Source organism: Artemia sp. Qi Xiang Cuo, chromosome 14 (assembly GCF_049724085.1).
Source record: "Artemia sp. Qi Xiang Cuo chromosome 14, ASM4972408v1, whole genome shotgun sequence".
Classification (NCBI taxonomy): Eukaryota; Metazoa; Arthropoda; class Branchiopoda; order Anostraca; family Artemiidae; genus Artemia; species Artemia sp. Qi Xiang Cuo.
Genome location: NC_142807.1, coordinates 52649679 through 52665462, shown reverse-complemented (window position 1 = coordinate 52665462; position 15784 = coordinate 52649679). Strand labels below are relative to the sequence as shown.

The 15784-nt window shown below is 33.4% G+C and overlaps 1 protein-coding gene across 7 annotated transcripts in view; it reads right to left on the bottom strand.

The window, feature by feature from the left end:
- Positions 1 to 15784, bottom strand: part of NfI (Nuclear factor I) — a 166178-nt gene that overhangs the window by 78732 nt on the left and 71662 nt on the right. For all 7 annotated transcript variants that reach the window (XM_089100368.1, XM_089100365.1, XM_089100370.1 and 4 more), the window contains exons 4-5: positions 12485 to 12676; positions 6314 to 6497 (exon numbers count right to left, since the gene is read on the bottom strand). In XM_089100368.1, the coding sequence (XP_088956494.1) occupies positions 6314 to 6497; positions 12485 to 12676 (376 nt within the window). The remainder of the gene's footprint in view (positions 1 to 6313; positions 6498 to 12484; positions 12677 to 15784) is intronic.

The window sequence follows — 15784 nt, the reverse complement described above, 5'->3', positions numbered from 1 at the left end:
AAAAAAAGCTAAATGTAAACAAAAAAAAAGCTAAATAAAAAAAAAGCTAAATGTAAACAAAAAAAAGCTAAATAATACAAACCAACATAACTAAAACTAAAAAAAAAAACATAAAGATTTTAAATCAGCGTGAATTTTTTTTTTTACCAATAAAAAAACGCTTCAGATTGGGCTAATCCATAGGTGGGTGTAATTACAATCCCCCAAGGAAAGACGAGAAAAATAATAAAAAGGTCCGAACTGATCACTCTGAAGAAATATAATACACTCCTTGGAGAAAAAAAAAACCTGGTTCTAAAATCTTACCTATCTGAAAACAAAAATTTCGCGGCCACCTGGCACGTACAAAAGAAGAGAATTATTAGGGCGTATCTCCCATGTCCTGACAGATGTTAAGATTTTGTTATTTTTTGCATTTTGTCAAATATTTTTCCTATGACTTGTCTGTTTTTATATTTTCCTTCAAATACCCCGCCCTCCATCAACCCCTTAGTAAATTTATGCGCATGACCTGGCAGCCCCTCATACACTAAAGGTTTCTAGTAAGAAAAAAATATTAAAATAAAAACAAAAGTCAGTACAGCCAAGGGAACAACTCGAAAGAAGATTATTAAAAATAATACCTAACCTCTTAACCAATTAGAGAAACCACCTCAGGGATTAAGAAAGTAAATATTTATCCTGCTTTTCAAGTATATGAAGAAGACCTTTTAAAAATGGACAGGCACCAAAATTAGACATTTTATTTTTCCTTAGATAGTATTGAACAAACAAACACAAGCACGATAAGGGAGGGGGGGGGGGTAAAAATAAAAAAAATGGGCAAATTACAGGGAAGGTCTCGGAAATAATAAAGTGATTCGCAAAAATGTCGAGATTTCGCAGGGAACGGCCCGAATGCCCATCGTTTCTACGTTCCAGGGGATGGAAGGGATACGTGAAGTTATATACAACATGAGCATCATCGTTTTAAAAGAAAATAACAAAGAAAACCAGAAATGTTATTCACTAACAGAGATAAAAGAGATATTCACTAAAAGAGATATGACATATTCCTAAAATACGAAGCAGAGAAATAATATAGATTCTTAGAAACAATATAAATAAATATACATAAAGAAATAAAAATATAAAGAATATATATATATATATATATATATATATATATATATATATATATATATTTACAGAGACAAGTAGCAAGCTTGTCGCCATATATATATATATATATATATATATATATATATATATATATATATATATATATATATATATATATATATATATATATATATATATATATATATATATATATATATATATATATATATATATATATATATATATATATATATATATATATATATATATATATATATATATATATATATATATATATATATATATATATATATATATATATATATAGATATATTTACAGAGACAAGTAGCAAGCTTGTCGCCTAACCTTACTGCAGCGACTGTGCCGCAGCAAGTATATATAAATATAAACATATATATATATATATATATATATATATATATATATATATATATATATATATATATATATATATATATATATATATATATGTATATATATATATATATGTATATATATATATATATATATATATATATATATATATATATATATATATATATATATATATATATATATATATATATATATATATATATATATATATATATATATATATATATATATGCTTGCTTCTCACTGTCACTTGTCTTTTAACCACAGAACATTTGAACATTTTAGTGATGTCATGATCTCCAAACGGATCTTAAGTTAGAAGTATCGCTTGTGTAAAACTACATTTTTTTTTATTGGAACGTTAAAGCTCGCACTGGCATGTGTTTTGTTACGTTGAAAGACATGTCACCGAGTCTTGCCTTCTTTTAACTGTTCAGTTGGTGGGACAAAAACTTCTTTTTCTTCCAACGATTTACCTAGTCCAGGTTTTTAATTTTATAAGGTATGAAAGGCATTTGCGACCACCTTTGTTTCTTTTAATTGTTCAGGCGGTGGCACAAAAACTTCTTCTTTTGCCTTGGCTTGTCTTTTGTTATTATGAAAGACATATCGCCGAACATTTGTTTCTTTTAATTGTTCAGGTTGTGGGACAAAAACTTCTTTTTCTTCCAACGATTTATCCCATCCATATTTTTGATTTTCAAAGGTATGGTAGGAATTGATGGTCTTAACCATGTCAAAATCCAAAACCCAATCATCATCGCTATCATTTTCAATTTTTTTACTTCGTTACACCTCGGCTTGTCTCTTCATTATGAAATACCTATCGCCGAGCCTTGTTTCTTTTAACAAAGGTATGGTAGGCATTGATGACTTTATCCATGTCGAAGTGCCAAACCCAATCATCATCGCTATCATTTTGAATTTTGACACGTTTTGATTTTCGCTGTCCTGGTTGGTTTTCATTGAGTCGCTGCTCTTCATTTTCATTCTTAACTCCCTCACTTGTTTAGTGTCGTAATTCTTCTAACCGCGTATTTCTTTGATGTTCATTTTCATTTTTAAAACGCTCTAATTGTCGTTTTCACATATCTTCTAACCGCCCGTGCCTTTGCTCTTCATTTTCATTTTTGATACGTGTTTAGATTTGACTACTGTAGACAATTTTTCAGTGGCCATTGGTTCCGTTGTTCGTATTGGTGTTTTCGCAAATAATAGTCCTGGTTATCGAATTTTACACATATTATCAAGTTTGCCCAAAAAAACTCTTGACGAAATATCTGACTGGTGTTTTCGTAACAAAATACAGGTAAATGCTACAAAAAGCTGCATCATAGTCTTCACCTCTCAAACTTCTCAAGCTGAGGAAGCTGCATCATAGTCTTCGCTCCTTCAAACTCCTCATTGTCTCACACTGTCGCACTATCAATCAATGGAGACCCGTTCCTCAGACCACAGTCACAAAATTCCTCGGTGTAATCGTAGATTCCTCTCTTTCGTTCAAATATCACATATCCAGTTGTCTTCAACAGTCTCACGGCAAACACCAATTTCAATTAGAGCTAGCCTGCTTCTAAGTGCTGACACGATGGAAATGCTTTATAATGCTTTTGTCTTCCCCTACTTGAACTACTGCTGTTCTGTCTGGGGCAATACATTCAAATCTCATCTAAAATCATTAAAGAGATCACAAAACCGTGCAGTCAAGGCCACATATTGCCTCCCCAGGCTATACCCCTCAACAGACCTATACTGAGACACTGGAACAATAGATATAACAGAGATAATCAACGTTAGTAATCTGCGTTTAGCACTCGGCAATATCGAATAGAATTCTTCAAGGTCTTTCCAGGTACTTCGAACTTTGTAGCACAATCTATCGAGGAAGAGCTCTCCACAGCAACCAGTACAATTTTATGCTACCGAGAAGAAGGCTTACACGGTCTCAACACTCTCCAGTTTATAGAAGTATTTCTGTATGGAACTCAATTAATGAATCTATTAATCCATAAAATCATTTCGCACACTCCAAAAACGTTACCTCTCTTACACAGTATTTGATCTCGCATGAGTTAATGTCTTATTTTTTCTTTTGTATCTAATCTTCTGACTCTCCTTCTCTGACTCCGCATCTTCTCAGTTCTTTCCTTTCTAATTCTTTATCCCTCTCTTATGTTATTAGCTCTCCTCTTTTCATGTCATAGTGTGATATAAATTTGTCTACCAATATCAGGTGTGACTCGCACAAGCATTGCTTTAAGTCGAAATGTTCATGTTAATTGCTTCGTTTGCTCATTTATTTAAAAATAAAAGGTCGATTGATTGATTTATTGATAGTTAAGGTGTTCGTTCCAAAGAATAATCATTTATAGTAGCTGCATCTGCAAATTTTCGTTTTTTGGGGCTTCCAACAGACATTATATTATATCAATAACTTTTGCGTTGGAAACTCAACAATTATATAAAGAAATATAAAGAATAAAAAAACAAATATAACTGTAGAAATAATGTAAATAATATAATTCTTAGCTATAGAAGATCACATCAACGGCCAAATAAAGCAAGTTGAGATTTCAACCGTGCATGCTTCATTTTAATATTTTGCCTGTACTTACACAGTAATACTAATTACCATAATTAGTAACTTTTCGCAAACCAGATAAGAGTTCAAGGACGGCGGCTAGAAAGTTACGGTGGCGGGCAGAGGCGTTCTAGGGGGCACTTGCCCCGGGCCCAGAAATTGTAAGAAATTTTAAATACATAATCTAACGTTTATAATCATTTTACAATTTTGTTAATCTTATTTTTATTAAATTTAAGTAGAGGGCACAGTTAATAAATGAAAATAATAATAGTTCAATAATAATAATTGAAATAATTAATAATAATTAAATATTTTAAATAGTAAATTTTAAAAATTAAAAAATGAATTATCAATTAATTAATAAATTGAAAATAATTTTGTTGAATACATGAAAATTTTAATAAAATTTGGCCTGAAGATTCTGTGGGAGAGGGGGAGGGGGGGGAGGGCTAATCAAATTTTTTTTCCGGACGCAAGAGAAGCCAGAACCACAACTACGGGGGGGGGGGAAGTCATCATAAGAACTGTTCTATTTAATGCAGAACTATGGTGCAGATGATAAAAGTGTTCTACCTAATTCCAGAACTAAGGTGCAGCTATAATCCTACGTATCAGTCCAAAATTAATTTGATAATTTTAGTAGTAAAATCCAGAATGGCCCATTGTACGGCCCGAAAATACATGTCTCAACATACAATAATGAATGAAAATTTCCTGGAGTATTATCTACCTTGTGTAAGATGTAATCTTAACTTTAGACTATAATTAAAAAAGGTGGCCGTGAGAAAGCATACTGCAATCGAAACAATTTAAAGTAATTAAACAACAGCAGCTAAAAAAAGACAAGTTATTTCCTTCAGGGAGTTTCTTCTCATCTATATTCCAATGAAGCTTAACTTTATCTGTCTCCTTCTTATCACCTTCATCACCAATTGCGTCCAAAAAGTGAGGAGAAGGCGAAGAGGCTGTTAAAGAATGGGCGATAGCCTAAAGCTCAAAACCTACAATATTGACCTGAAGCTCAAAGCTAGGCTAGATTTTACAAATTTTTTGAAATGGGCCTTACAGTTTCTGTAGACTTGTTCCCCCCTCGGAGTCCTGGAGGTAAGACCTAGCCGAGGATTAGCCGCAGAGTTTTTATAAAATAAAGATAAAAAGCAGAGTCACTTTTGCTAAAATACTATGGTCTTGGAATTCGAAACATCCGCCTTGGGAATTCCTTCGAACTACCCTCCCCCCCCCTCCACTATTAATTTTATACTATTTTATTTTCATTCTATACTATTATATACTATTTTTATACTATCAATTTTATATTATTTTTGTTTTTACGAACAATATTGCTGGGTTTCAAGTCTAGTCTGTATTTCCATCTGTTTATTTATGGGGAGAAAAAAGATTGTAAAAAAGCATTTACTTGAAAAGTGCATTGAAAATATTGAAGCATACCATAATTATTGCAGTAACTATGACATTTAAGAAGAAGAGGACAAATATTAATTTTATCATGTGTACAAAGATTAAAGTTAATTTTTGAGGTGCATATTGAATTCTGAGGTGCATACTGAATTTTGAAATGAGGTGCTTATAGTTGCATGTTGAATAGCCATGACTTTGCCTCGAGATGCAACTATTTTGACTGAAATGTTTTGCCTGGTTTTGTAAAGCTTTGTGTTTAATAAAACTAATTAATAAAATGTGTTTAATAAAACAAACATAAGATTGATGCTAAAGGGAAAAAACTCATTGAGGCGAAAGCAAATAAAAAAATATATAAGAAAAATTAGTAGATATTAGAAGACATGAGAGATACGAGTTTTAACGAAAACTAGTTTCAGAGAAAAAGAAAAATACAATTAAAAGAAGAGGGGGGATTAAAAAAAACCGCAACCACGATTGCCGCAGAACTTACTTGTATAATGTCCCAGATATCGGAGCTCCTGAACTGATGAAATTTAGAACCTAATTTGGAATAGCAAATTTTATTGAACTATTGGAAATACGCGCCGAAAGCAACCCCTCAAAGTTGAGCATCCCTTAAATCAAGCCCCTCTAAATTGTATGCTTTATTAGCAAAGGAGCCTCAATTTAAGAAGGCTTCACTCAAAATATGAAATATATAAATACCAACTAAAGTTCTAAGCTTTAGTTTTCGGAAGAATACAAGAAAATATAAGGAAGGAACTCTTTTCAGACGTATTTAAACCAATAAAGAGAATAGCGTTACTTACCATGGCTATTAATGAAATTAGCCAAATACAAGTCTAATTCTCTGACGGAAACATTAATATGATAGGGATTAACGCATAGTCCCGGATGAAGACAATCAGGACTTTTCTCCAGTCTCTCCCCGTCTGTACTTTCCAACGGAATTGCTTTAAACAGTATGACCATTACTAAATCCAAACGCCATACCTATAATACAAAACGATGTTTAAAATCTGTTTTTAGGTGCTTTATAGCTATATTCTTGATTTCTATTCTATTTTTATTTTTTTACGATTATAGTTTCATGTACCCCTCCCCCTTTTCTCTCATCTCTTTTTCATCCCTTTGTCATCTCTATCTTTATCTATTTCTCATCTCTCTTTATATCTTTTGCATCTCTCTCTTCATTTAGTTCATCTCTCTCTTTATCTCTGCTTATCTCTCTTTCCCTCTCTATCACACTTTTTTGTTTTGCTTTCTAGGTTGCATGATTAAAGAATCTTGATAACGAATTAAACAAATATACGGCTGTAACAGTTTTTTTTATATTTGTTTATGGGAAGGTAAACGTACTTGAGAAGGGAGATTGAGCCCCCTACCAAGAGAAGCTTCAGAAAAAAACACCGTAAAAAACGTAAATCTAACACAAAACAAGTTGATAAAAGAATTTTGAAGAAATTTGAGCCCCTCCCGCATATGTCTTGAGATCAGACATGCCCAGGAAGCAGACGAAACATTAACAAATCTCTGAAAAAAATAAGATGGGCTAAAATTTGAAAAGATACCTCTAAATTTGTTTGCTATTGGGAAATATTTTCATAATTTTTGAAGAGGTAGTGTTAAAAATCCGTAGCATTCATTGGTTTTAACGGGATCGTAAAATGTTTAGCTATATAATAAGCACAATTAACAGAATAATCACAACTAGCCAAGTATAATTTATAACTTTACCAAATCACAAATTAATTGAAATATTTCTAAAGCAAAATTTAATATATCATACCAATTACACATAAACCGCTAAAAAGTTTTTGACGGTTTGTTGCTCAAGTAAATTTGGAAAAAATTTTGAAGGCTGGATTTAAAAAAGAAAGGTGGACTTTTAGACCCCAGATACCCTCATTTTATTCACTTTAACCTGTTTTTCACAAAATTTTGCTGCTATCGTCCTTTGTAACTTTTAGAGGAACACCTCTCGCGCCTCTCAACTCACAGGTTATACTAGGTATAATACTAGAAATAGGCATTAGCCGGCTTTTTTTCGAAATTTTATCATGGTCGTCTCCTGAAAACTTTAGAAGCGATACAGACTCTTACGTTCGCCTTATTTTCCGACATGTTTTTTTATAAGTTTAGATACAGTGTGAAGTTTATCTGAAAAAAAAATTAAGAAAAAAGTTTTTTTTAGAGGATTTACTGGAGGACGAGCTTACTCTACCGAAAAAAATACCCCATGCCTTAATTTATTTAATTTTCTTAAGAGGATGATCAATTTGGAGGAATTCCCGTTATTATCCGTAGTTTAAAAATCCCCACTATAAATAATTAATAATAATCAATTGTTATCACCCACAATGATATGGATTATATTAAATTAACTAAAATAGAAAATACAATCATATTCAATTATCCTCCAGGTGCCTCAAACTTTGTAAAACCATCATGCCATTAAACAGCCGACAGGAGAAAAAAAAAGTCCTATGCCAGCTGGAGAGTAAGTCTCTTATCAAAATCGAGTCCAAAGAATTTCCCCGCTTGAGCCAAACAGGCCTCAAATGAGGGATGATTTTTGGCAAATTTTTCAAAACTGACGTCCAAGAACTTGTTGCATGCAGACACATTGGCAAGGCTGCAACCACTGAACGATTCTGGCAAGTACTGACAACAATGTTTCCAAACAGTAGTAATGTTGATCCCAAAAAGACAAGTCTACGGTAAAAATAAAGATTTGGGAAAGTAGCAACAAAAACAATTCATTGATAGAAAGGAGTTATAGCCAAGTTAGAGAAAGTTTAAGCCAATAAAACTAGAAGAAATGCGGAAGCTAGGAAGATTTATCTTAGACTTAGGTAAAACTTGGATTGAATGCAATCAAGTGTTTTACCAGTAGAACATGAGATAAAATTATTTCGGTTGAAATAGAAAAAATATCTGGACTTAACAGTAAAACGACGCTTGAATGAATTGTTGACTTCATTAGCATCAGGTTTAAACAAATCAAAGCCATGATTAGTCAGGAAAATCATCGTTGCCGCTTATAGGGGCAATCCAGTATAGAACAAACACTAGCCCATAGCAACCGAAAAATAAAAAATATAAAAACTGTCAAAGAAGAAAGAATCGCCATTTGAAGTTGGTTCGAGAACGGTAACTATTATTTCATTTAATCAAAAAAGTTTCTTATGGAACCAAATTTTGAGGTAATTTTGAAAAAATAGTCTGAAACCTCACAAAATGGTGTCGGATCGAAATGAAAACTGCATCATTGGAATCATCATAGCCAAAAACTCTGTCTTGGGGAATTACAGTCCCCCAACTTGAGCAACAAGGAAAATCCCTTTTTTCGCTTAGGATACAGTAGTGTGGCTCCTTTTTTATTCTTTATTGAAAAGGGCAAAGGGAAAGCTTTTTCTATATCTCGTTCACTATTAATTGGACTACCCCAGACATGGCGTATTTTTGAATTTTGTAACTTGGTCGACAGTGGCGCTTTAATCGTCTTTAGATGGTAATAAGGGATGCAAAGGATCAGGGTCTAAAGCTTTACATGGGATCAACGGTTTTTCTTTTCTGGGAGGCGGGAGGTGGGGGCTGACATGAAAATGTATCTTTAAGCACATCTTTTACCGAATTTTTAGTCATCTGAGAAAGAAAAAACAATATGAAACAAAGAAGTACTAAACCACAAATATAAACTTATTTTAGGTTCATATTTCATATAGATTGAATTTTCTGTCAATAAGAAAGGTGCTCTGTAACTCCAGGTGATAATCTAACAGTAATATACAACAAAAGTGTTGACGGTAATTACCTATCTCAAACAAATACATCCATATTCTACGTTTTCAGCCTTTAAAAGGAAGCTTTAATAGTAAAATTATGTATAAAAATGCAAACTAGCCAATGCTACCCAGCCAAATAAACTTAAAAACAAATCTAATTCCTTTAGAGGACATTAAAAAAGTGCCTTCAAGAAAGAATAAGATGGGGCGAGGCGGTAATTAAAGTATGAAAGGTATCAAAACGAAGGGCATCATAAACGAAGGGTATCATAAAGGGTATCTTTGCCCCCTGGGCACATCTTAGGTATACTCACAAGAAAAAAACCGCAATTTTCTAAGATTTATCTTAAGATTGTTATGAAATTATGAACTTTTTGGGGCACTACCCCATTTACAGAGATGTTGCAACACTGAACTGTGAGCAATCAATAATCTAATGATTCCCAAAAACTGTCAGACCTTTAAAGGAAAAATAAACATTCTTGAGCAACTTGGTGCCATATCTTTTCAGCCCATTTTTGCTGATTTTTCACCCACACTTCTTTTTTTAATTTGGCATCCATTGCTAAAAAAAAAAAAAGGCATAACTGCACATGGAGGTCTTTCTTGTTAAAATTGAATCTCAGATTATCCCCAACTTTTTAGCATCACAAAAAAATAGAAACTGACCTAAGTTAATTTTACTTTATTGATAATATATCCTAGTTAATTTGGCATATACCTACAAGAAACAAAAAAGTTTTTCACCATTAATTCCACCAAAGATCATAAAAATGTAACACAAAGGTCAAAAGGAATCAAAGTAATAAAAAAAAACCTTATCTGCCATCTAGGGTCGTTTTGCAGTACTGAGTCATCAAAATAGCGGACTTGGCATAAAAAATTAGATTAAAAACGCCAGTAAACATGGTTGTTTCGTTAACTTTTTAATTAAACGAAACACACTTAAGAATTATGCTTCGGTTAGATCTCAGAAAACCGGTTTCATATCCACAAAGACAACTGACGGGTGATAGAACGCATTGGACTTGTATAATTTGGGCTATATATTTGCACATTAGGCGGGAGGGGGTTAGGTTACGTTAGGTTAGGGGTGCTGTCCAAATATTTCAAGATTCACTTTCACAAAACAATTTCGGTAATATTAGGCATTATGCTTTTAATCCACCCTCCTGAAATCTAAAGAATTCAAAAAACATCCCGCGCTTTTTTCCATTTTTTAAATAATTAATTTTTCCGTTTTTTTTTTTTTTGCTCCCAACAAAATTCCTAAGCAGACACGTACGTAAGTCCGGATTAAACCTTTAGGATTCTAACGATTTCCCTTTTTTTAAATAACTGTCCTGTTGTAAAGCGTTGTTTTTTTATTTACGCTCCCACTCTCCCTCGAATTGTCAGTCCCTACTAAACAATTTTTCAGTAAATGTCAAATACTGAGTACATAACTATTTTAAACACCGCAAAATTTGGCATGCACGTCGACACAGGTTCAGACTAACTTTAAATTAAGCAATGCAGGGGCGTACGCAGGGGGGGCCCTCCGGGCCCGCCCCCCCCCCCCCCGAAATCTCACGATTTTTTTCATTTTCCCATAATTTTCTGATTTTTCTCACAGAATAATGGGTTTGAAGGATTTGGCCCCCCGAAACAAATTGCCCCCCCCGATACAAATTCCTGCGTACGTGCCTGAAGCAATGTACATATCGACGATGATTTATAAAAGACTCTGATTTACGTAGGCTATTTTATCTAACAATCATCTATTGATCTAATTGAATTATTTAACCCCACCCCTCCGTCGAAAGAGTCTCATTACGTTATTTCCACGTTGCAAGTCAAGCTCTTAAATTCAACTAAGTTAAAGAAAAAAGAGCCGTTAAATTTTCATATCTTTAATACCAACGTAAAAATCATCATGCATGGTCGACTTAGGTCAATGTTTGAATTTCCGCTTATCTACCTTTTCGTTGGGTACTTTGCCCCGTGAACCGCAGTCCATGGATGTTTCCAGTTCATTTGCTACCCTCAGAGAAAATCATCGGCTTTTGAGTTAGCGAACGTAAATTCTTTTTAAAAGAGGTATCTTTCGCAGCCGGGAATAGATTCCCCCATCGAATTTATTGTCTGGAACGGCTACATTTAGGGGGTATCGCTTCAGCTTAGGAAGAGTTAGCTTCATTTCAATTTAAATACAGAAAATGGGACAAGAAATAAAACTTTCATGTACCTTTATTTAAGTAGGAAATATGTTAATACGATATTAAAGAACTTAAAATATGAGCTAGGAAAAACAAATATATATAATTCCAATATTTATTATGAGTGATAATAACACACGAGTCTTGGTATTACTTCTCGATCAAGATGTTCACCGACGATCTGTGGGTCATACTAGTAGTCAGAGGGTCAAGATTTCAGACCGACTTTTTAAGGTAACGAGAGGGAACACAATTTGTGTAAATACGTCGATGATCAGTAGATTGATCAGTAATTGGTCAGTAAATCGGATTAGTAAGTTGACCTTCGGCGATCATATTTGTCGATTTATTGTAATGTAACGAGTCAAAGTTTTCGTTTTTTCAAATATATTAGTAAAGCCATAAGGAGTAGAAAAATGGAGAATTTGTTAAGGCTGGGAAGAGATATTATTTATGGCTATGAATTTCCTGCATGAGATATATCTCGCACACATAATATCGGCAGAACACGTATCTCGGAAAATACACGAGTCCCCTCTTCAGCCAAGACACATATGGGAGGATTTAAGGCCCATGACCCCCTTCCTAAATCTCGAGATTCGTTTTATAATTTATTATATTTCACACGTAATTAACCTTTTTTTACTCTTTTTTACCTTTCTTTTATACTTTTTTTAACTCTTTTTTTTAAGTAATGCCCCACTCCCTAAAGCAGGGAGATTTTGGGAAATTCCAGCAAACTACTGCAAAATATACATACTTCTGTCTAAAACCTTCTCTCGTTTTTCAATTTCGAATACTCTTCGCCCAAGGAAAAATTGCTAAGTATACCTGTAGTTATCTAAAGTTTTTTTCATTACTTTTTTTTATCCAAAAATCAAATCTCAAGGTTGATATTTTCAAGCTTTTCAACTATTCATACAATACGATAACGTGGGCTACGGCAATAGCACAACTAGGAGTTTTAATTTACACATAGAATTGCGAATCTTACTTTATCCGCTTGACGCAAGCAGTCAATTCGCCTCATTTTCCCCTTTTGATCCGGGTTAGAAAGCACACACATAGCAGGTTTTTTCCCGGTTATACTCAGAACAAAGTCTTCTCGACATTCTTGTGTAATGTCCTTTCGAAGTTTTCCTAGAAGTCTGGAAGCCCATTTTTGCTTCACTTCAGGCTTTTCATTCTAAAATAGAAAGTTAAGAAATAGAGAGTAAATATAGGCAAATATACAATAGGCACAAGAAATGATATTAGATCAAAATCGCTTTTTTAGGTCAAGAGTTGCTCACATACCTCGACGTGAGGGAATTCAACAGAACAATTTAAGAATCCCTCGGACTAGCCAGGGGAGTATTTCCGATTTTTCGACTTTAATCACATATTGTGATTTTTAGTCCTGACCAAGCCAAAAACAAAGGCTGTACAGACGTGGCATTTTCTTCCAGTGATTTGATGTGTAGATGTACCGACGATAAGCTAGATTTTTCAGAAAAAGGACGGCGTTTTGTTAGCAATTATTTCAAACTTACAAAAACAACAACACTTAACGAAGAATTTGCTTATTCAAGCCACTAAGATCCATATTAAGTGAGATTGAGTGAACTTAGAGCCATATAGTAAGTATTTTGACGAATACGGTATTAAAAATATTCACTTTTATTGAGTCAAACCCTAACTTACGTAAATCAGGGAGAAAAGGCCCAACATCACCGTTGTCCTAGAAAACATTTCTAGATCGAGAGCGTGCGCAATATAGTACTAAATAAGTATGTCCGTTTTGGCTTGGAAAACTCTAAGTCTGTTCAGCCTTTTCAATCAAATGTTTTCATTTGATCACTAGTGCTAACTCATTTCAAATATCACATCAAGACAAACCGTTGCATTACTGGTGAATTTTGGTCATGGATCTGAACCACCATCATAAAATTAGTTCTGCATGTAACCAAGGAAATTTACTGACTACTTTTAAACTTAACACGTAAGGGGGGAGGGGGAAACATCGCTCAAGAGGCATAAAGGGCTGTGGGTGTTTTATTGTGAGGAGCCAAGATTAAAAGACTCGAGAGACGATTTAAATTGCCAGACATGAAGCCAAAAACTATAGACCTAAGGCTGCAATAACCTTTAAAGCGACTCCTTTTGCTGAACGTCATAAGCTGGATAGGTAGTCCAGCCAACTGTCTCCGACGATAAATTTACCATATTTCAGAGAACAAAAACTGCTGAAGAATATCTTGAACTAGAAGATATTGCAAAACGGGTAAGAAAAAATAAGGCTTTGCGTAAACAATTAAGAATAGTAGTCTCACGTCTAGCGTAATTTCCAACGGTAAAAAAAACTGTCAGTATTTTTTTTGTGGGGGTGGGGTATTAATTCCATTAATCTTTGTAATGATCCCAGCTATTGTATATTCACTATATTGAATCGTCCCAATTATTTACCACTCAACACAGTCAAATGTTTTAAATTCTTCCCTTCCTTCTATTTGATGGGGTAAATTTTTTTATTTTTTTAGAAACCTTTTTTTTTACTTATTTTTCATGGAAACCTTTTACACCTAAATACCTGAAGAGCTGTCAGTTTTGGTGAAATTACGCAAAAAAAAGACACAAAATAGGTGATATTTAGCTTTCCAACACCGGCATACTGAACAACTCATCATTCAAATAGTATTCACCAAGGCCGTATCCAGGGGGAGGGGTAGGGATTTTGAGCTCCTTCCCCCCAAAATATTTTTCCGACTAGTAAAAACGTTACAAAAATGAATATAAACAATTTTTTTGCGTTTTTTGAAGTTTCTTGTACCCCCCCCCCCCCACCCCCCAAAAAAAATCCAGGAAACGGCCCTGGTATTCACTTATTGATACAAAAAAAATAATGTACAAAAAGCCCCTCCTTTTAAATACAAATTTAAGAGCATAGCCAAATAACCAATAAATGTGACGAGATCTTTATGAATAATAAAAATAAAAGAAGAAGATAAATTAAATTGACGAAATGAAACAAAAAGCATGGGGAGAAATAAGCAATGCCAACAGCATGTAGTAATAACCCATATTTTTATGGGAAAATATGAATTCCCAAAGTGCAATTTCGATTCAAATGGATTTGAACAAAACTGATTTATTGATTCAGTGGGTGAATTGCATGATTTTGGGGAACGAAATCTTTAAAACTGAAGAATAGAACATTATAAAAGAAATTTAAGCGAGGAACAATAGTGCCTAAGGAGCATGGTTTTACTACAACATTTATGATAAGAATAGTTAATCAATCTGAACCCTTTAAAAAAAAAAAAAAAAAGATGACGTAGCTTGCAAGAAGATTGTCTTTATTCTTTGTAAAATTGCACATTCGTCTAATTTGGGGTTTTGTTTTTGAATTAATCAAAAAGTAAGAGGTTTTTCGTTTATAAAACAGATGATACTTTTGTAAAAAAAATAGATTTACAAATAATTTACCACATTTGGTAAATTTACCATATTTGGTAATATATGGTAGCTAAATTGTTGTTTGGTAGCTTTGGTAAATTTACCATATCAAAATATGGTAAATTTGAATCGGGTTGGTTGAATTTGGAAAATGAAACAATCACTGTTCGTAATACATAAAGTAGGTTTGGCATAAACGGTTATTAAAAACAATCCTAACAACTACGTACGCAGAGCGAGGAGGGCTAAGAATACGCCCCCTCGAAACCGCAAGATTTTTACAACTTTTTCCATAATTTCCTGAAGCTCCGATTCCGATCAAAATACCTATAAAAAGGTTTTATTCTTTAGTATGGAAAGTTGATGAATGTGGAACCTTACGGCCAGTAAGACAAAAAAAAATCACGATATTAAATTTTAATACTTTTAACAAAAGTTTTTGCCTTTACGAAAAAACATATTTTCACACTTGCACAACTCCCTGAAAACATTCTTTCCGCTACTTCCCCCCAAAGAGAAAACATCTAGGGATGTCATTAAATAAAGAGTAATACTTTTTTAAACGTGAATATGAGGTTTAAATAGAAATGAAGAAATAGTAGCCGTTTGAAATCAGGCTATCAAATCACCCCAGTTGAATTACTTTTAGTGAATAACACATAACCAGAAACAAATCATAATTATTGAAAAAAACTGTCGAGTCATATGACAAGGAAGAGAAATGAGCTATTGACTAGAAAAACAGGGGCAAAAGTAACGCTAAGAAATACACCCCAAGACCTTTTCCAGAGGGAAAAGGAAGTTAGGAAAAGTTGTTGCTAGAAAATTATTTATTTTTTAAGAAGTTTAAAATTTCTTT